This window comes from Ictidomys tridecemlineatus, chromosome 3, assembly GCF_052094955.1.
Source record: "Ictidomys tridecemlineatus isolate mIctTri1 chromosome 3, mIctTri1.hap1, whole genome shotgun sequence".
NCBI lineage: Eukaryota > Metazoa > Chordata > Mammalia > Rodentia > Sciuridae > Ictidomys > Ictidomys tridecemlineatus.
Window position 1 is genome coordinate 145,547,406 of NC_135479.1, and position 23,652 is coordinate 145,571,057.

At 38.1% G+C, this 23,652-nt stretch overlaps 1 protein-coding gene across 1 annotated transcript in view; it reads right to left on the minus strand.

The window, feature by feature from the left end:
• Positions 1-650: 650 nt before the first annotated feature.
• Positions 651-23,652, minus strand: part of Slc49a4 (solute carrier family 49 member 4) — a 104,260-nt gene continuing 81,258 nt past the window's right edge. The window contains exons 8-9 of the mRNA XM_078044123.1: positions 18,664-18,846; positions 651-12,045 (exon numbers count right to left, since the gene is read on the minus strand). Of these exons, the coding sequence (XP_077900249.1) occupies positions 11,930-12,045; positions 18,664-18,846 (299 nt within the window). The 3' untranslated portion in view covers positions 651-11,929. The remainder of the gene's footprint in view (positions 12,046-18,663; positions 18,847-23,652) is intronic.

Here is a 23,652-nt window from a genome sequence, read left to right on the forward strand (position 1 = left end):
CCAGTCCAAGGTGGAACAGTTACTGGACAGATATCTTTGCAGAGGCCTTTATGCAAGGTTATGGTTTTGGTAGTTCGTTCTCTCTCTCTCTTTCTTTTTGTGGTGCTAGGGGTGGAACCCAGGGCCTCATGCATGCTAGATAAATGTCCTGCCACTGAGTTGTATCTCCAACCCCCTTGACAGAGTCTTTTGTGATCATTCTTGTTATCAAGCAATTGTGGGTGAGAATCTTCCTTCCTGGACTTCCCTGCTCCATTTATTAAGGACCTTGACAGAAGTGATGCCATTTTGATTCTGAAAACTCTCACACAAGTGAGGTAAATATAATTATACAATTTCTCAATAATTATAATTAGATACACACACACACACATGTATATATATATATATATATATATATATATATATATATATATATATATATATATACTTTTTAGTAGATGAGGAAATGGTCATGACCAAACGATGAAAGAATTCTAAGTCTCAGGGCCTGTAGTTGAAGGAGCAGGACTTGGCCCAGTCTCCTCTGCTTCCAAGCTCCTATTTTTCCCACCACATCTTGCTGCCTGAATGCTCAGGGAGTTTTGGCTCCACTTCTCTTGCCATTTGGAGTTTGATTAAAAACAAAATGCGGACCACGTTATCACAAGTGCTTTCAGTACACATTTATTGCAGAGCCACAAGCATGACAACCATCTTGTCAACATAACCATATTTCCTAGCTGAGCAGGAGATCACCATTCCCAAGTGCATTTTCCAAGGAAACGGAGGCTTGTCTGGAAGCCCTGCACTGTGAGTGATGACTAGAACCCCTATTCTGAACTAGGAGTTCTAAACCATTAAACATTTAATTACCACTTTGGCAAAGCAATGCACATTACCATTTCCACAATGTAACAGCACAGAGATTTTAAATGCATCTTTATTTTTCAGAATCTTCAGTATTCACAATGTGTAAAACGAAGCAGCATTTTAAATAAAACACTATGCCAAAACACAGTTTCTTAAAAAGTCCCGAGTGAAAGGAAGAAAAATTGCACATGAATAATATTTATCAGTGCTTACAGTTGACATTAACCATAGTTTTCTAAAAGGATAAAAATACTCAAGACTTCAACATTTCCTTACAAAAGTATAGTTGGCCATAAAATAAAAATCTATAAAACCCCAATATTACAAAAGTAAAATGAAAAAAAAATTTATTAAAATGTAATACAATCTTTACATGGTAAGAATTATTTAAAAACACACAGGACACTTCATAGGTTGTAATGTGCTGCAATCGGGGGTGAGGGACTCATCACACATCCACACTCTGGCCTACCCTCCTGCATAGATCTACCAGGTGGCAGAGCCAGTGCCCACTGGTCCCCAGCATCTAGTTTCCACATGGACAGGATTTGAACTCCCTCCACGCACCCTTATATGCTGCACCGTCTCTGCAGGGTACAGAAAGTTTGCTCAGGCACATGGGATGTCACAGGAGGGGCAGCCCCTGCCTCCAAGGAGCCTGCATATAGCCTTTATCTACATCTTGGTGTTGCCATTTAAAAATCAGGTCCTGGAGCTGGGAGGCATCTCAAGAGATGATCCCCATCCTCTGGGACAGTCCTGACCCTTTCTCTTGCTTTGATCTCCAGAGGCAGGGGGTCCATGGCAGCCTACTGGAGTACTATTTCATAGTGGCAATCAGAAGTTCCTCTGCTGCAATCTCAGCTGAAAGTCATTTCCAGGACTGACCCAGATCCCCAAAGGAAAGGACTCTATTCTTCCAAACTGAAAAGGAGATAAGGGCTTCAGCACAGCCTGGGCCTGGCAGGAGAGGTTTGGGGAGGAGTGAACTGGAATGAGATTCTAGGCATCAAGAAGGCCAAGACCGGGGATGGGGAAGGTGGAGCCAGTTAGGCATGGTGGGGCCTAGTGGCTGCTGGACAGTCTCCAGCTCCCTGCGGCTGCTTCCTCTTCCTCCACCTGTAACCTGTCCCTGCCTGTCTGCTCTGTGACGTAGTGCAGACCTTTGAAAGCCAGATGACAAATGGCATAAGAAGACTAGGCCAAGTACTCAACTTGAAAATAGAGGGAGAACAACAGAGCACTTGGGCTTTTGGACAGTGATTTTGGCTGGACAGGTTTTTTGACTCATTTCTGGGCATGTGACTGAGAGGGTGGAGGCAGATGGAAAGGTCTGAATGGAGGAAGAGATGGTAACTTTACTTGGATGGAATCCCCTTGGACTAGCCAAGATGACTTTGCATCTGAGAACTGCTATGCAAAGTAGTTCCTCTGGCAGAGTGCATGGAAGACAACCAAGTGGTATGGAAGGCATGCCTTCATTTACAGAACATTGCTTTGGAGGGAGATTTGTGAAAGTTACAGATCTTGGACAAAATACAGCTTCCCTTGGGCAGCGGTGGATGTTTAGATCCACGCTGCTTTCTCAGAGCAGAATAGGACCCTCCCCTGTGCCAGTCAGGGCATCTGGGAGAACAGGGTTCCCAGATGGCTGGTTTTACCTTCTGGAATCCCCACATTCTTGAAGCCAGCTGCTCACATTTAAGTGAGGAAAGGAAGTGTGAAATGTGGAGGCTGTTCCCCACTCTTCCTTTGGAGGGTTCTTTATACTGATTTGTTCTGTTTGTCTTGTCTCCCCTCTGCCACTCTTTCAGGACCCCTCCCTCCCACTGCCATTCTTAGAAAGCAACTACTTCTAAGGGCAAAAGGAATGGCTCTGGGGAGGCTGAAGCATCTCCATCCCTTGAGAGTTGAAAAAACAGTTGGCCAGACACGCTGCAGGCAGGATGAGCTTGGAGGCAAGAGACCAGGCCAGATGACTCAGTGTGAATGAGCTGATTTCTGGCTCTGCTTTCCAGAACCTGCTTCTACCACAACTCCATACCTCCAAACCTCCTCTTCTACCTCAGTTTGGCAGACGTATTAACAAACAGGTCTACAGGGCTATTTTATTTTTGGTGGTGCTGGGAATTGAACTCAGGGCCTGTGTATGCTAAGTACTTGTTCTACCACTGAGCGATACCCCCAGTCCTCAGGGCGGGTTTATAGTTCAATAACTCATCTCCTATGGTCTCATGGATCTCCTTACATGGTTCCAACCTCTCCCTTGCTAGGCTCTTCTTCTGGCCTAATCTCATGCCTGAATGAATACTGGCAGGTCTGAAATCGTTAGAAGTTTTTTGGTTTTCCCTAAAAACCTTTCCACTTATTTTCAAGCCATCAAAACAGATTTTTCTGCCTTTCCCTTCAAAGTTTGTCCACGGTTATTTTTTACTCAATGAAGTCCACACATAAGTGTACATTGATTAAGGATAAGCATGAAATATGTTTCTCTCTCTCTCTCTTTTTTTTTGTACTGGGGATTTAACTCAGGGGTACTTGACCACTGAGCCACATCCCCAGCCCTATTTTGTATTTTATTTAGAGGCAGGGTCTCACTGAGTTGCTTAGTGCCTCACTGTTACTGAGGCTGGCTTTGAACTCGTGATCCTTCTGTCCAGCCTCCCAAGCTGCTGAGATTACAGGTGTGCACCACAACATCTGGCCTAGCACAAATTTTTAATGGCTCATGAAAACAGGATTTAGAATATACTCTCTCAAGAGAGTAAGACTCCACATACAGAAACTAAGACAGCATAGATATGAGTTACAAAAGATTCCAACAGCCATTTTGGGGTGGTTGCTGGCTTTTAGTTATATTTTTATGAATAGGCTCAATGGAGTGCAAATCTGAGGGCCAAGGTGACCTCTTATTTGTGTCTTCATCCTCAGTGTCTAGCCCAGTGGCCAGCATAGAGCAGGAGACCAAAATATACTGGTTGAATTATTGGATACAGATTTCTCCATCCTGCTTCTTTTCCTTCTTCTTTTAAAAATTTTTATATAATCTGCTTCACCTAGTATTTGATACTGGCTATGATGAAATTATGCCTGATTTTATTCTAGAATGTTGATATGTTCAAATTATATTATAAAGCAGAAGGAAAAAGATCATATTCTGCTTTAAGATGAAAGGTACAGTTTTGTGTAAGAAAATTAAAAGTCAAAAAAATTTTCAGAATCTAGATAACAAAAATTGGTAAAGGAATACTGATAAAGTATGACTGAGTAGGAAAGGGAATCAGAATCTGGTTCAAGACAGTCACCTTTACCCCAACTAGACAGGCAGCAGAAAATGGGTAGAATAACAGTCTCAAGGAGTTTCCATAACTTCCTAGCCCACAAGGAATAGGAGTTTGTAGAAGTTCCCAGTTTGTTTGAAAACACAGTGTCTAAACTGGGAGAACTAGTAGAAAAGTATCGAATTCACATGGTTTTCTGCTTTCTGCTGTGTGCGACTAACAGATATAGATCAGAGAACTATAAAACTCTTCAGCCCAAAGGAGAATCCACTCTGACCCTCCCATGAGAGAGGCACACAAGTCCACAGAGAATAGTCCACTTACCCAGGACAAAGGCCAGGCCTCCTACTTCCCAGTGGTCTTCTTTGGGTTCATTGCTCTGTGTTAGAGTTGCAGTGAAGCTGCATACACTACACCTGCAGGTAGATCACATCTTAACGTGCTTGCTCCTCTGCCCTCACCCAGGAAGGTGTTTGCATAGCTCTGCTGGAAGAATCTGGCTCTGTAGAGATGACACTGTTGCATCTCACAGTTGTTTGGTACCATAACTCTAGATAATAAGTTCAAGGATCAGCCTTGCTATCTGACCTGATGGCTTGATTTCTACAGTCGCAAATCCAGGCCACCTCACAATGAATCAAACCAGACTACAGGATAGGTGTCTGACTCTGGTGAGCAAATGCAGTACTCCCACCTGGCTCCCAGAATGTTTTCAACATCAGATGACAGCTTTTCTCTTATTGCCCTTGATAAATTTAATAAATCCTGAATTTCATATATAAAGTCCTACGGGAAAATAAACAGCACCTGAAGCTTATCTCCTACCACAGACACTGAAAAAGACATTTTTTTCTTGTTGAAATGTATGCAGCATAATATTTCATGTGTTCACGTGATGAGGGGGCTGCTGCACAAATGGAACATGAAAGCACTGGGAAGCTCTTTAGTCTATAGACTGCAGGTGCTTTGGTCATTTTCTAACACTGAAATAAGCATGGACTGGAATTTCTAAACTGGAAGAAACCTAGGGGAACATCATTATTCTATTCTCCCCCTTATTTTATTTATTTATTTATTTTAATTTGGTTGTTCAAAACATTACAATTCTCCCCTTATTTTAGAGATGTTCATAAGTGAGAAATGACTTCACCAGGCCTGGGATAAGAGCCAGGCCCTCGGGCTCCTAGGCCAGTGCTCACTCTTTGTGCCCTCTCTAGTCCATGAGGAAATTGTGGGGCCAGCTCTCTTCTCTACTGCTGGTAACTCAGATAACCTAGTTCACACAGCTCACTTCCAAGCATATTCAGAAATACAGAGAAATGACCAGAAAGGAGAAAGCTGGATGGGCAAGAGAACAGGAAAGAAAGAAGTGACCAAATGAAGCTAAATTCTTGTTCTGCTATGGTTCATCAGTTCTGCAGATTGCTTCAAAAGTAGGGTGGTCACAAAAATATTAAGAATTACCAGAATCTCTATTTTAAAAAAAAATGACAAGACACAAACTTATTCTCTCAACCTTCTGTTCTCTACAATATTGCAGGAGTCAAGAAAACCCTGTCAAGAAACTCTATTTGGATTCTGGGGAGGGTCATGCTTTGCTTTGCTTTTTTTTTCTCTCTCATAGCACAAGAACTTTACTTGGAGGTATAAGAATAGAAACTATATTTCCAATACAAATACAGAAGTGTGTATTGTATAAGAAAACAGGATAATACAGACACTGCACTCACCTGGCTCTGTACCATCAAGTTCTATCAAACTTCAGCGTATGATAGAACTTGATGGTACAGAGCCAGGTGTGTGAAGTGTCTGTATTAACCACTGCTCTCCTTGAGAGTCATCTGGGGGGTCTCAGAAATTCCTGCTTCTGCCCATAAAGTTTATGCTGGCATGGTCCAAGAAATAGTTCCCTAAATGACTTTATTTAAAATGTCCTCTAGGAGAATTCATGATGACTGTCTAGAGAGAAGAACCAGTGAGATAGCACGTACTTATGTAGAGGTGGACTTTGCTCTGTTCCTGTCTTGGCTATTTCATAGTTGTTATACATTCATGCATGCCTTGTGTAATTTAAAAAACTTGAAAAGATGTGAGAGGAAATTAAAAGGATTAATTCTGGCTAATACATTGATCATTTATGGAAAGAATGCTGGTCTAGGAGTTGGGGGATCTGCTAAAACCCAGCTGTATCATTTAACATAAAAGGCTGTCTGTCTATCCTTTTATAAAACATGCTGGTTGGATTAGATCATTTCTTTCATTCCATATTCCTGGTAAGTAAATAAGAAGAAAGCTAATGTAAATTAGACAAGCCTAAATTAAATACTAATTTAAAATAGTTTTCTAACATTAGGGTGAATATGAAGTATTTATAAGTTAGCCTTGCCAATTTGTTAAAGACTGTGAGATATCCTGTATAAATTAGGAGAGCTTGCAGGGCATCCTAAGAGTGCTGCAATGTTTGGGTAGATTTTCTGGCAACCCCTTCAGGGTTCTGAGACTTACAGTGCACTAAGTCCAACACATTTAGAGCTAAAATGGTTTGATGTGTCTTAGTATTTTATCAAAGTTGCTAAAAATCAATTTCATGCTTTCTTTCATTTTTTAGCTAGGCTTTAAATTTTTTAAGTTAAATCTTGTTCAATGAACAGAACAGCTAGGGCTGAGATAACTTCTGCTCTTTTAGAGAGAGGGCAGAGATGGAAGGCTATTGTTTGAGGTCTACCAGGTTCTAAGGCACATAAAGCAATTAGCTCATCTTTTAAAAAATGCAATAAATAATAACTACACACTATCCAAGACCTTTGCAATTCCCATTTCAGGGAAATATTCTAATTTACAAGACTTAGCTGTGAGAACTGTTTAATCTTTTCCCTGGATTTACTTAGGTTTTGCTTATGCCAGTGTCCTGTTCAGGAGAGAGAAGCCCAGATGTGTGGCCTTGCTTTCCACAGGAGTCTGGGGAGGGTTGGGGGTGAAGGTCTGTGCTAGAACATCAGGGCAAGGAAGCCAGAATTCTGGGCCAAAGTTGAATTCAGATTCACACAAGTTCTGGAAACTGAGGTACCTCAGGCAACAAGGAGTCAGAGCCTCAGAAAACAGTACGGTGAGAAGGGGCTGCTGTTGTTTCAGTTCTGATCAAGAAAGAGCTTAAACTGGAGAGACTGAGAAACATGTAATTGTCCTCTCTGCTCCCAGCCTCCCTCACTCCCAGCTCCTGGCCAGAGGTAACGCCTCCAGAGTCTCCTCACAGCCTGGTTTTCATTCCTAGAGCCTCTCCTAAGTCTGAGGCTCCAGTGGAACAAGGAGGACTCTGAGCAAGAATGGGAGCTCGGGACAGCTGAGAGGTGGGTGAGCAGACACTCGCCTCTGCTGAGCACGGGGCCCCAGGCCTGCTCTTAAAGCAGCACCCCAAGTGAACTTCCACTCTTCTAGGATGGTCTCACACTTTCCCCTGAGTAGTGCTTATCTTTTTTTTTTTTTTTAAGAGAGAGAGAGAGAGAATTTTTTAATATTTATTTTTTAGTTTTCGGTGGACACAAAACCTTTATTATTTTTTAAATTTTTATGTGGTGCTGAGGATTGAACCCAGCGCCCCATGCATGCCAGGCGAGTGCGCTACGGATTGAGTCACATCCCCAGCTCCAGTGCTTATCTTTTCTTACAGACTGGCAAAACTGCTTGATGGTAATAGAAATAAACTTTGTCTTATTCCCTTCTGTTCAATAATTCCAAATTATTGTGGAATTGTACTCTTTTCTGTATTTATAAGTCTGATCAAATGATCTGTTTCTCTAAGGTGACATTATATTGTTTTCTTTATGTCTTTGTTTTTGCAGTATTGGAGATCTATCCCGGGGCCTTGTGTGTGCGAGGTAAGTGCTCTTACTATTGGAAAGAATGCTGGGCTAGGAGATGGGCAGTTCCCCATATCACAGCTCCTGTACTTGCCTGGTGATATGGTATGATCATAGTAATTCCTGTACTTATTATTTCAGGGACAAATTAATGTGATTCTTAACCTAAATTGAAAACAAATTTGCTATACATTTTTATTTGATCTTGAGTTTAAAATGAAGCTTGTATTCAGGCAGATTGCAAGACAAATGCCTGGATTTTAGTACAAACAAGAGTTAAAAAAAACTAATTAAAAGATAAGTAGATGGGGATTTAATCTTTTCAACTTAAAATCCCTTAGCTTGGATCCTTCATTAGAGAAGCTTCATAAAAACAAGCTGTAAACATTCTCAATAATTAAACATGAATATATGATCCATGATAAAACCTGGCCCTCAGGCCATATGTTTAAATATACAAAATTACATGTGCACTTGATTCCCTCTTGTTGTTTTAATAGCTCCATCTTCCAGTGAAATGCACTTGTGTAATTATCTTATTGCTTTACCTCTACCATGGATCATATTAAAAACTGCTTCTTCCCATAAACTGTGAAGTATTAATTGATAAGCCACAGGGAACTTACACTATAAATGTCCTTACCAATTAATAATGATGTTAGCTGGGTTTATGAGGACTGAATTATTCATCAGAATCTTTCATACAATGTCACTGCAAGTTAAGACTTAAGAGATGTTAGAGCACCTACAGGATAATGATTTATTTATAAATTTTACTTATAATCTCACTTGTAAATCAGTGATCACCTCGATTTAGTTCCTGAACTTTTCATATTCGATAATGACAATTCACTCATAAGCCCCATCAATTTTGGACACAGAAGAATATTCATGAACCCATGAAATGGTCTAAATTAACCTTCCAATTTGTGAGGTAAGGAGGAGAAACTATTTTGGGAATAAAAATGTGGGTCTTAGTTCTACCTTTTTATTACATGGGGTCCTTCCTCTCCACAGTTTCTCTATCTGTGGATTTAACCCACCAAAGATAAAACATTTTTGAAAAAAAAAATTGTACCTGTACTAAAGACAGATAAAGTTATTATTCCTTAATAACAACACAGTGTAACAACTATTTACATGGTATTTACATTGTATAGGTAGATGACTTAAAGTATAGGGGAGGATTTAAATCAGTTATCTGCAAGTACTAATACATTTTATACAAAGGATTTTGATCTGTGAGGATTTTGATATCTGTGTATGGGGGGTTGTCCTGGAACCAATCTTCCATGGATATTGGGGGATAACTGTAATTAATACTTTGGCAAGATACTTTACCTTTCTAGGATCATTTCTCTAAATTCTAAAATGAGGGCTTGGCTTAGTGGAGGGTTAAAATTTCTTCCAGTTATAAGATTTCATTTGGAAAAAAAAAAAGATTTCATTTGGGTTCTACAATGTGTGTTCAAAAAGTACAAAGATAATAGCTAGTCTATTTTGATGCAGGCTAGGAATAAAAACCAAAAAATTATGATTTGCAATGTTCAGATAAGTAACATATGGTCCTCTCCCTACACACAAGCCTTTGGTTTTCTTCCTATCAGGCCTGGCAGATGAAATTTTGATCATTTAAAACAGCTGCAGTTTGTGATTAGAACAATGATCAACTGGAGGGGTAAGCTGACCTGGAGGGGACCCGCAGACTTGGCTCCCTGCACCTAGGCCAAAGAGCAGTCGGTGCTTGGTCCAAAGCAAGAACTGTTAATCACTGCCCACTTGGGATGTCTTCCAGCTAATCAGTTACTGAGGTATGTATCATTTTGTATGTGTTATTCTGTACTTTGCTAAAAGTAGAATGAACTGTTAATTAAAATGTTTTGTCAGAAGTCTCATTATAACAGGATTTGATATAGCATAGTCCTTAAACACAATGGTGTGACTAAACCCCATACTCCATGCTTCTTTTCTGCTTTCTAAATGGAAAGGGGTGGTGATTATTTAGCATCCAGGTCATGGACTACTAATATCCTTAATGCTGACTTTCAATCATCTTCAAGAATTCTAACTTCACTTTATTTCATTTTTATTTAATAAGGACGAGAGAGTCAGTTGGAACCAAGACTAGCTTTCACAGGATTTCTTCTCTTTCCCAAGTTCCTTCAGTTCTTGATGCTAAGTGAGCAGGTGGTTAGAAAGGGAGATGATTCAGGACTGGGGTTGTGGCTCAGGGGTAGAACGTTCGCCTAGCATGGTGAGGCACCAGGTTTGATCCTCAGCACCACATAAAAATAAAGGTTATAAAAAATTTTTTAAAAAAGGGAGATGAGTCAAAGGTGAATGAAGGATGTTCATTTCATTTCGAGGGTTTTCTTATTTTTCTACTTTCACAATCAGATTTTTGGAAGACACCAGGCAGTCCTAGAATCCTCCTCCAGGCCTGAGGTGAGTTAATGCATAGTCTTGAGCTTGCTCAGAGGGTAGGGTGAGGTATTTGAGGTGCTTGTGGAGTGTGATGGTATGCACACATGCCCTGACAAGCAGGAGTGAGGGCTGCCAGCTTCCTTAACCACGCTTCCCCACCCTAGCTGACATGGGACTGGCTTACACTGTCCAGAAAGACAAGTAAAATACACACTTAGCTGAAAATGGGGTGACAATTTCAAGTGAGGTGAAAGAAGGGAGCTGGAGGAAGCAGAGAGTAATAAAGGTAGTGTCATTCTTGACTTTGGGGTAAGTGTTTGTTTTTTCTGTGTGAGGGGAATCATGTAAATGTTAAACATTTGAGTTAGCATGCTACCACCACAGTGGATTTTATGTCATAGTGAAATCATGTCTGAGAGCTGTCCAACGAGTTACTGCTATTTAAAAAAAAAAAATCTACCATTCATAGAAAAAAAAATAGGTACTGGCAAAATGCTGCCCTCTCAAATATACTGACTTCATACAGAATTGAATATTTACAACCTGAACTGGAACACAAGGGTGTGATTCAGAAATCACTCAACAGATTGGAAAATTCTGATGTTAGAAATTGTTCTTTTCAGGGTCATTTAATAAAATCTAACCCTGGTTAAATAACAGTTGGCGCTGAACTTTACTGCTTATGCCGCCACATGTAGGCTGAAGACACACATGCTCTGTGTGGTTGGTCATTTTGCTTTTAACAAAGTGCTCAGCCATAACGGAACCACACTCTTCATACAATAGTTATTGCAACCCTACCAAGCAGTTAGTCACCCTTACTGTAGATATTTAAGGGCCTCGCAGATGAAACTGTATTCAGAGAAACAAGGGTGAGTTGAGATGGAGACACAGTGCTTGTGCTCTGAAGTCCCTGGAAAGCACTTGATCCCCATGACATGGATGGCCAAAGGCTTCTGACCTGATTAAAAATGAGGAGTCATATAAGAAATGGCTTTTATTAGAAAAAACATGTAGTGTACACGTGGCTAATTTCTATTATCGATATACTGTTGGCTATTTTTTCATTAAAATCTGATACAGGGTTTAAACTTCTTTAGAAGTTAGTGGCATTTCTTCCTATTCTGTCATGTGACCTCAGGAGGCGTTATCTTCATGTGATAGATGCCTTCTTTTCTTTTCATAATTACAGTTTATCAGTAGTTTAGCACTGGCACAAAACACAGAGGGAATTCCTTAGGTAGTGCTGAATGTGTAAGACGTCACTCTTCCAACCCCAGAATTGGGCACAGGTATGCCACTTGTAGAGTTTTAAAATCCCCTATTACCACTCAAGTCCCACATTATTATTACCTAGTAGTAGTTAAATTAATGCAATAATCTGTAACCTAACAAAACCTCTGAATGAAGTTTCTTTCTTCTCCTTTTTTCCTGTTAGATGTGCAATTCCAAGCAAATCTGCAGTGTGCAGTATTGATTTCCAGTCTCCATTCAAACTCCCTCGAGTCTGTGCTATTAAACTGAGACAACCACATCAAGATAAAGTCTGTCATAGGATTCCCTGAAGCACAGAATGAGGAGGAGACTGAGCAAACACGACCCGGGAAGGCACCAGTTGAACCAAGACAACTCTGTAAGACAAAAATGTGCAGTTTTAAGCATTCATGTAGCACTAGCAGATCACCACTTATATGGTGGGAGGAATCTGCTATGCATTCAAAAGCACTTATAATAAATGTACCCTGGAAGGCTTGGAAACTGGCTTTTGATAAACAGTGATGATCTGGAGACTCAGTGATGTGTGTAATATAGGGCTTTCATGGGGAATATTTTAAATCAATATTAGTAATAACTTTTCATCAATCTATCCACCTTGACTTGGGTTGTAAATCAATCCACTCCAAAGAAAAAAAATGATTGCCTTTAAGTGTTAGTTTGTTAATTTTTAAAATAGTTTTAGTTGTTAAAGAACTTTATTTTATTTATTTACATGTGGTGATGAGAATTGAACCCAGTGCCTCACACATGCTAGGTGAGTGCTCTACCACTGAGCGACAACCCCAGCCCTGTTAATTGTTTTTTAAGTACCCCCTATCACCATCACTCTTGTCCTTGTTTAGAAATGTCTGAATTAAAAAGACAAACAGGAAAATCAGCTGAATTTCAAGATAACACTTTTATATTTTGGGGGTTTCTGCAGAGAAATGCATATAGAAATATGTATAGAAATACACGTTTATGAACCTTTGCAAGTAACCAGAAAAAAAAGAAATATGTTTCCCCTGTTCATTTTCATGTATTCCTATATGTATTTCTCTGCAGAAATATTAAGTATTAATCACTGAAAAATAGATTAGGAAATATATGGAAACATAAAAACTCAAAAAAGAAAAGATCAATCATAGTTCTCTCCCTAGAGAGACCACTGTGAGCATTTTGGTTTATTTCTTTCTAGTTGTCTCTTCTACTAGCATGAATGGTTATTATGTATGATGTCAATTATTGGAAAACCTACAGAAGTCATTTAAACAGGCAATTCTACCATTACCCGACTTAATGGTATCAAGGATCTGCTTCCTCAAAAATGCTCTTAGGAATTCAGGACTAACAGAACAATTTGGGACCCCCTTGCCTAACACATTCCGCCCAACTATGGCTGCCCCTGGCTGCTTCCAAGAGCTCCAGGGACCCTTGAGTATCAGCATTTGTTCAGCTTCTGCTACCCCAACACCACATGCCCATCAGTCACAAGGCTTTGAAGTGAGCAGCTCCTTGGTGGTAAAGAGATTATTGTTGGGGACACTTCTCTAGATTAATATCCATTTATCATATCCAATGAAAATGAATAGGAGAAACATATTTCTTTTTCTTTTCTTTCTTTCTTTCTTTCTTTCTTTTTTTTTTTTGGTCACTTGCATAGGTTTATCTTTTGCTTTGTACTTCTACCGAATGCTAACACTCTTAATCTTCAAAATCATCCTAAAGATTTCCACACTGCTGCTTTAGTTTAATCCATAATTCATATGGCCTAAAAGAGCAATTTATGCTCAGGAATGGAAATCAGAAAACCAACCAATAAAGGGTAGCAATAGTTCCCCCCCCCCAGCAAAAGCATCCATCTCATCTCTCAGTTACTAAATTAAGAAAAGAAAAAAAAGTTGGGCAAGTTATTCTATAGTGTGAAACAAGATGTATATTTTAATGGCATTTTTATACAAAGCTGTTTCCTGTGCTTTACTTGGATTGCATATAACCTAAATACTCTGAAAAGCTTTGACCTCTGGGATCTTGTCTTTATTCTGATATTCCTTGAAATGACACACTAGACCTTTGTTTGCTTTTATATTAACCATATAACTTGGATTTCTGATGATATAGTAAAAAAATGAAAAGAAAAAAAGCAGTAAAAGCATATTATCTGTATTCATAGTAAGAAAGGACACTGATTTCAAGGCTGCATTTTAAGCAAAAATTCAAAGACAGTATGATATTAACACCGTGGTCTATGATCGCTAAATCTTAGCAATCATAATTTATGGAAGCCAAAGCAACACAAAGATGGCAACCATCAACTTGTCGTTGCTCTTCTTTCATTGAGGAATTTGTCAAACTGCCAAAGCAGTCTGTTTATTTCATCAGAGTTGTAAAATTACCCCTTCTACCTGGGTCAGATGAAATCTCTAAAATGCCTCATAATTGCTCTTTAATATCACAGTTTGTTGATTGGTTTCTACTGTGTGCTCCTCTCTGAAAGGCAAATCCACCTTTCGGTAAATCACTTGTCTCAAACAACTGCAAGTGTTCTTTGATTACTTGCCTTTTCAGAAAGCAGAAGGTCAGAGACAGGGAAACAGCTACATTTTCCCCCTGAAAACCATTTATAGAAACCACAGTTTACGTGTTCTAATAAGCAGGAAATGACTTGCTTAAAAATTTAATTTGGCTTAACATTTGCAGAGTCAATCACTGTCCTTTCTGAGCTAATGTCACAGGACATAATTGAATCAACAGACTCCTGCTCCACTGAAGTGCTCCTGTCCCCCATTTTGTCTGGGAGCAGCTTACTGGCATTCCCTCCCTCTGCTGCTCCCTGGAGGAAAGCCAAATCCACACCCAAAGGCAGGAACACACAACTCATCCCAGCCTTTGTTGGTTCCCTGTCATCCACCATACCACAGTTGGCCCCCTCTTGGTCAATCAGCAGTTAGGCACCACCTGTCCCTCAGTGCGTCGGTGGACTCTGCTAGTGGTGGTGCTTGGTAGGGACGGAACTCATTAAGATTTTGCTCATCTTCTTACCTCTTCCTTCTAGAAGCACTGTCACACTCTTCATCTTGTCTTCCCTCAGTGAGGTCACACTTTCCACTTAGACCACCTGCAAGTGCTTGGTTTCTAGTTACCACCCTCCTTTTCTTTCATGATGACTTAACAAAAATATCTCCATTTAAACCCAGGGTGAGCAGTCAGCTGACCTCTATATTCCAGCTTAAAAGCCTGCTTTCTTGGTGCCAATGAATTACTCACTTGTTCTTACCACCTCCACACTGCACCACTGTACTTCTTGGACATAAAATTACTTCACACTACACCACATCTGTTGAACCTGACCTTTGTTCTCCCGGTAACCATTAGACAATGTCTCCCACCTCAGCCAGGCCCCTAAGTCTTTTAGGTAATGGTGCAACCTCAAAATCAAAGTAAGCCACTTCAAAATCTTTATATTTTTAGACAGAAATTGATGCAAAGCTTATAAAAAAATACCAGATAACACAAACCACAGAATATAAAATAGAATACATTTCAGAACACATAAAGGACATAACAGCATTTGCAAATTGATTTTGTATATGAAGTTATTAGAAAAAAGCATCACTGTGCTGTCTCAACTCACTGAGATTCTCAAAGCAAACATTGTAGGAAGCAACTCAGGTTTACAAATATGTTGATATTAGGGATGAAGATGAAGTAACTTTTTTTTTTTTTTGAAAGTGACCTTCAAAAATCCAAGTCAGAAAAACTCTAGGAAACTTCTGACATGGATTCAGATACCCAAAGGAGAACTGAAATAGAATGTGCAGATACTGGGACTTGGGGCTCCAAATAAACCAGTGACTTTGGTATAGGAGCCTAAGCCTGAGAAACTATTGCCCTCCATGACAGCAATGACCCTAATCTGCAACAAGTCGCCAGTGGAAACTACCTTGCTAAGTGAGGCATTCAAATGGATCATTTTGGGGATAGCTGCACAGTCCTGAAAAATTATCTGATACAGTCACCCCAGATAGCACTCTGTGGGTGGGGAAAAAATCCTAGTCAGGAAGCTTAGTAGTACCTTGAGAAGTGACCAAAAGCACTACATATTTTTATGAATAAAAAAATCAGGACTTCTTCCCAGGCATGGTGTTGTGCACCTGTAGTCCCACAGTACTCAGGAGGCTGAGGTAGGAGGATTGCTTGGGCCTAGGAGATTGAAATAGTCTGGGCAACATAGTGAGACCCTGTCTCTTAAAACTACAAGAACAAAACAAAACCCCAAGACCTTCTTAAAAGAAAAGAAAGAAAAAAACAAAAACAAAACAACCAGGCCTTGTAATCATGTAATTAATACTTGAATTTTTATTTATAACTACTGGGTGAGTTGCTCAAGTTTTAAAATTGCTGAATTATGACATATGAATACTGTCTCAATTGGAAAGAAATTCAGTTTATCATATGAAAATGTTTAGTGTACTAGGCTGCAGAACTAGAATTTATTTTAAGGAAACAGTTTTACAGAATTTTCAGATTTGCTATTTGTATATTACTATATCTCATTCCATAAAGAATGGGGGCCTGTGCTGCAGGAATTTTAGGACAGGATCAATTAATCATATGTAAAAAGAATTTCAAGAGTGATTTCATGGTTCCAACAACTTTGCCTTAGAAATGTTGATATCTTTGTGTGTATTCTTCTAAAAAATTTTTTATTTGTACATGGACATAATACCTTTATTTATTTATCATTATGTGGTGCTGAGGATTGAACCCAGTGCTTCATCCACGCTAAGTGAGTTCTCTACCATTGACCACAACCCCAGTCCCTCTTTGTGTATATTCTTATACAGACCTACAAATATATACACAAGAGCACTTCTTTAAAACAGAAGCCTAGATATTTAAATTCCTAACATCAACCAACTAATCATCTAGAAGGAAACAAAACAAACACTTGGCGAGTGCCAGCTATTCCTTGGACATACAGGCTCTTTCATACAAATCATCTCATCAACCATCAAAAATATCAAAGTTTACTGAGACACCCCTGTGTCCCAGAAATTATATTGGTGTATTAAAATTACAATTTCAAATTTCATGTGGTCACAATAATCAGAGTTTAGGCAGAAATCTTTTAATGCCTGTTCAGGTATGTATAAGACCATGTGACGAGAAAGCACCTAAAAGGAGGGAAGACTTTTTTTTTTTAATCCCAGCCAGATAAATCCCTGATTGTATTGTAAGATAAGAATTAGTTAAAATGGTGTTTCTTCAGTTACCTAGCAAAGAAACAAAAATATATGCCTGTAGCATTTGGCCATTGTGAATTTGCAAAATGAGGAGTGGACAATAATTAATAATAGTTACAGTTAAGTTGTGCCAGATATCAGTCTCTGTTGTACAAATCAAAAGCTATAGCTGGACCTAGGAGAGTGACAGATACTCTACTGACTTAGTGAAATGCTCAGGGATGCACGGAGTTTTTCTGCAGTCAGACAGTGCTATGATTTGAGTGTGCTAAAGATTCATGCATAGGAATCTTGGTCCCATGTGGTGATATTAACGTGGGTCCTTTAAGAAGTGGGTCCCAGTGGGAGGTTATTACTGCCCTTCCTCTCTCTAGCTGGCTATATTGCCATATGATTTCACCCTCTTTCATATGCTCCCTGCCACTGTGATACCACATGCCATGCGGTCTTCACTAGAGTTGATCTGATGCAGTCTCCAAAAATGTGAGTTAAATAAACTTCTTTTCTTTCTAAAGTACCCAGTCTCAGGTATTTTGTTATAGCAACAGAAAACTAATATAAATATTTTAGAATAGTTGTCATTATATTGGTGTTTTCTCTGCCTTAGATTAATGAATATGTGTTTTTTGTACATTGGAGATAACAAGCAAGATTTACCAGGGAATATCATTGTCTGACATCTACTGTTGTTTGTAAATACTGTAAGGACAATACTCTATTTCTAGCTGATTGGGAAAACCATGTCTACTAGGCCATTTAGCAAACCTGTGCCCATCAGCTAGAAAACTGTTTCTATTGTGCAAGGGGACTTCATAGTCATCTCTGATGTTTTGCCAGGCAAAGAGAAGCAATAAACCTCTTCATTTCCAGGGTGACACAAGTGAACTAGATTAAAACTTATACGTAATAATTGTCATAAGAGTCTGTTTAGAAAGTGAATTGGAAGCAAAGATCATCCAATACCTGGTGATGCCATTTTTCCTTACTGGAGACATATTTCCAGGACAATAAAAAGAATGGATTCTGTCTGTATTATCACTCTCCTTCACTGGACACCTAACCTGCATCAGGTTTAGCAGAGTTAAGACCTACTTTATCTGCACTACTGACTTACAGGGACAATCTAGTTTGTTGTTAATTATATTATGATTCTATCATTTGGATGTTTTTTGCATTTAGCAGAGAGTGTTATCCCTGAAGTTGTCCAAAACCCAGGAAGATCTGTTTCATTGCTTTGAAAGTTTTAAAAATTTATTGTCTAGTCAAGGAGGTTAACATAGTTATTATTTTAATTATAAGCCTGTCACAAAGTTCTTTATAAACAACGTAGCCTCTTGGAGTGTCATATTTTAAAGCACTTCTTATATTGTGCAACCTCTTATTCATCCTTATGGCTTTAAACTACATACACCCTCTTGACATTAATTTATACTCACCACTAGTCCTCAATAAGAAGCTGAATATTAGAGTTATCTATCTGTCCAGGGGGTAAGTTGGGAAGAGATTTTTAAAAATACAAATGCTCAGTGTTCATCAGGTTAATTCTGAAACTCTGGGGGTAAGGATAAGGGTGCATGTAGGCTACAATACATTTCAAGAAACATAATTGTGGATTTTGTTTTTATTGGCATGTGAATACTTACATAATTTGTTTTAGTGAGCATTCTCCATATAAAGTTCCTATATTAATTCCATGAACCTCTACAATAACACATCACGATAGCAAATAAAAATCAAATTTCTTACCTGTATGATAAAATGTGAGAAAAAATAAAAGTACTCCCATGAACATATTACTTAAAAAAGTGACGACTCCACAAGTAATTCCTTCTGGAACTGGGTAGACAGTTTCCACAAAAAGCTCAAAAAATATAGGTACACTGCTATTCAAGAACACTCCCAGGAGAATACAGGAGGCATACAATGTCACTGAAATAAAAACACAAACATTTGAGTTCCGTAGCAGCAGCAATGAGTCAGAGCAGACAGATCTTCTGAGTGTTCTCTTTCCTAAGTACCAACTCTGGAATCCCATCTCTCTTCAGTGGTAGTTGATAATGCTGGACAAAGTATCTTACATCTATCAGCTCTTGGCTCAGATTTTCTGGAATAAGTTTGGGAATGTTTTGTTGCTGAATTATTACCAGTTTATTTGCTTTACCTTTCTGGTGGCTTATTCCACAGCACAAAAACAATATGCCACTGTAAAATAATTAAAAGAACTCTCCTCTGCCATACTAAATCTACTCATTTTATAATTTTAAAGATAGCTTAATATCTAAGAGTAACTGTAAGAAACATTAAATATAACTGAAAATTATGCATTTAAAGAGACTGGTTCATAATAGCTTTCAAATACAAAATAAACATCATTCAGTATGCAATTCCTAGAGAAATGCTTACAATAGGATTAGTTCTCAATTTTGGAAAGAGTTTTGTTTCCATGATTTCTTTTTAACTAAGGAACTCTTTCATCTAGAAAAACATAAATTTATAGCAATCAAGATTCCAGATCAGCTCCCCAAGTCCATTCACACAATTCTACAATGAAATCTTTTTGATAAAGTATGTTATTCTTAATATTTAGAGAGGAGCAGCTCATTCTAAAAAATTTCTTCCTTGCTAATGACTATCTACAAACTTTCACTAATTTGAAGGTGAAACCAGACTCAATGAGGGAAACTGATTCTATTTAGAAAACTAAAACTGACACCTATTTCCTAACAAAGATATCATACTAGCTGATTAAAAAAGAGTAGAATTTATTCTAAGCTTAAGGTTATAAGAAAAATATTTTTAAGAAAAGTATTTGTTAAGAAAAAGATCCCCCTCTCCACTACCTTCTCCTCTCTCTCTTTGGGGTACTAGGGATACGTTAGCCCAGAGGCACTTTACCACTGAGCCAATCTCCTGCCAGTTTTTAGTTTCGTGAGACTGGGTCTTGCTAAGTTGCCGAGGCTTGCTTTAACCTTTCGATCCTCCTGCCTCAACCTCCCTGAGGATCAGAGGCATTTGTCATGGCACCCAGTTAGAAAAATGTGCTTTTATAGGGACTGCAAGAGGTAAAAGTGCCATTAAATCTGTTATGTACTAGGTTAATGGAGCACATCAAATCCTCTGAACTTACTATTACTGATTATAATCATTAATAGTCAGTCCATGACATTGTCAAAGGGGTAAAAAAAACAGTACCCATTGATTTCTAACAGAATTCCTCTAACCTAGCTGCTGTATCCCTCTCCAATTACACGTGTGTCTTTATTTCCAAGACTATGAAATATTTAGTACATTCTAATAATGTAAATAAATGGTAATTACTTTGACTTCCTTTTATTCCTTGAAATAGCAGTCATGAAAATAGAAAATAAAAGAATGATTTAATGAAAAAAGAACATACTGCTGGGTAATACAGTGACCAAATTATTCACAGAATTACATGGGAAGCACTGGATAGTTATATAAATACCATTTAAAACATGACATAATTTTGAAGACACTCTTAAAAACAAAGCACAATCTACCATCTTGTGATCACTATATATTTGCTAGACATGGATCACACAAGTCAATGTACTCTACTAACATGCGACTCATTAGTGTACATTTGGAAATCTAGGGATGAAATATCACTGGTGGCTTTTATAGAGTGCTGCTGCCAAAACACTTTACAATAGTATATTGATCAGTCAGTGGTAATCAGGCCAGAGAGGACTACTGACCAAATATAGTTGAGCCTAGGAGTTGAAAACAAGCAAAATATTCAAATAGAAGACAAGAAAAATCAAGCTTTTAGGAACCAGTAAGTGCTATTTCTGAGTATAGATTCATGAACCACTGATGGAATATGCTGTTTTGATAATCCATTCTATGCTATTTTGTGTTATTATTTCTGAAGGAACTGTACCCTACATGTAATTGTAATCAGGCAAATTAAAATGTAATAATTAAAAAAAATCACAATCTATATATAATAGAATTATATATGGTAAAAGAAAGAATGAAAATATAATGGTACAGCATAGTGAAAGGGGATTACTGGTATAGGGATTTGAAAAAAGAGATTTGATTTTGCTGCTTTTTGTCAAGCTTGGTACAAAAAAAAAAAAAAAAAAAAGAGACCTGGGATGTGCGAGAAGGTAGAGGCTGGTGAAGCTGAGGCCTTGCCTGGACCCCTCAAGACCATGCAGCTCCCTTGGCCCTCATTTCATGATCATTAAGAATCTCTGAATTTTGGTTTTCTAGGTATTTAAATTCTGGGAGTGATTTGGAAGAGGGGCACAAATAACTGTCCTTGGAAAGATAAAAATTTCTATAATGTTTAAACTTTGTTGATTAAGCTATAAATAGTTCATCTTTTGGTGAGCAATTTGGAAATGACTATCAAAACAAAATAAATATGCTTACTCTTTGAGTCAGCAATTCTACTTCTAGGAATTTATTGTACAGCTATGGAGGCATAGGTACACAAAAAACACTATCAAATATTGTTTGTAGTATGAACAGATTAAAAACAAGCTAAATATCTATCATCAGGGAGTTGATTGGTTCAACATTCATGAAACATTCAAAGGTACACTGAGCAACCATTAAAAATGAAGTAACAAGCTGGGGATGTGGTTCAGTGGTTAAGTAACCCTATACCAAAAAATTAAAATGGAAAAAATAAAGTAACTCTGTAAAATACCAATATTAAGGGTATCTAAGATACATAAGTGAAATTTAAAAAGGAACTGAAAAGTAAGTTTTAAATAAAAAGAATGATGTGCATCCTTTATCTATTTGTAAAGGTACAGTATTCTCTGTGTAAAGGCAGAAGAGATTGGCCATCAGAATTGTGGCTAGATGGGAAGCTGGGGGCCACAGAAGAGAAACTTTTCACTTATACTATCTTTCTACTATTAGAAATTTTTACTATATGAAGATTTTATCCAATTTATTTTAACAAAATAGAGACATTTCATTGCAAACTAATACACTGACATCTGATACAACTCCACTTCAAATGTTTGTTACTTCCTTAACTCAGATGATTTTCACTGGATCCCAAAAACTTCATGTCCACCTAGGAGCAAATATCCCAACAAAATCCTTAAGATAAATATTTTTACTTTACTTATTAAAATTCCTGTAATGTGTAGGTTTTAGTCAGCTTTTTTGCTGCTGAGACTAAAGGACTTGATCAGAACAATTGAAGAGGGAGAATGTTTTATTTGAGGGCTCATGGAAACCATGAAACAGAGGTCTTAGTCCATAGAAGGCTGGTTCCATTTCTTGGGGCTCAAGATGAGGCTGAACATCATGGCAGAATGTGTGGCAGAGGGAAGCAGCTCACATCATGGTGATCAAGAAGCAGAGAGAGAAATACCATTCTCCAGATACAAAATGGGTAAATACCAATATAGGTACATACCCCGTAGCCATGCCCAATTCCCACCTCCTCCAGCCACACCCTATTACTTCAATTAATCCCATCAAGGATTAATTCACTGATTGGGTTAAGACTCTTACAACTCAATCCTTTCTCCTCTGAACCTTCCTGAATTGTCTTGCTTGTGAGTTTTGGGGGGACACCTCACATCCAAACCATAACAATGTAGTAAAATGAGGCTATTATAGGTGGGATAAATTATATGTATGATAAATGGGTGATATAACTATTTTGAGGCCAGTAATAAAAAAATCAGGCTGGGAAAAAACCTCAAGCTGGGAATGTTAACTCTGTGGTAGAGCACTTCCCTAGCATGTGCAAGGCCCTGAGTTTGATCCCCAGTACTGCTGCATTTAGCTGCCTCAAACTTGGTATTTGCTTCTTTCATTAATATAAAAGTGATAACCAAGAGAGTTTTTAAAAACATTGCATGGATATGCTGAAATCATTTGAAATCATTGAAGAAACTAAAAAATCAAAATAATTTACCACAGGAAAGGGTTAAATAAAGATCTTCAAGATTAGAATGGGTGAAAGACAGCAGTGTCAAGACTGATTTAATATATTCCCCACTGTTCTGGGACATGCATAAAGTAGAAGCTGATTGTTACAAGTCTGAATTTGACTTCTATTTGAATTTTCAGTTTAATGTCTGATATATCCAGTGGGTGAATGTCATCTGTTGAAAGCCAGGCAGACAAGATAATTTCCTGCTCGTCAGAGAGAGTTCAAACCACACGATCCTTAAATATTTCCATGACTTTCTGTAATGCTGATACTAAAATTATAATAAACTGCCTTTCAATTAAAAAGTCAAGGCAATTTAACAGAACAAAACATAGCTGAAGTGCTGATGCAGATTTTTTTTTTCAAAGAAGCTAATGACATTTCCTGGGTCCACAATTTAGATTGCAAAAAACAAAATCCTGTTTAGCACAAAATCTAGTTGCAAAGGATGAATTTCAACCAAATGAATTAGACCATAAGCCTGAAAGTTCTCATTCCCATGACAAACCAGATTATTAAACTTTAGGGAAAGAAAACTATTTTTATTAACTAAAACACTCAAACCTTACATGATAAGCAGCTATAAAACAAGTCACAAAATTCCAGTAAGAGTCATTCCACTTGGCAACTAGGTGAGAGTCTCAAGACACCATTAATAATAATAACAACTCAATAATCTTGGAGTTATATAAATTTTCAAAACAGCCTTCACTTTTATTTGATCATCCTCTCAACTCTTTGAGGTAGGTAGATTAACTGATCAAAGTTCTGAAAGTCAAACATAGCTTATTTAGATACAA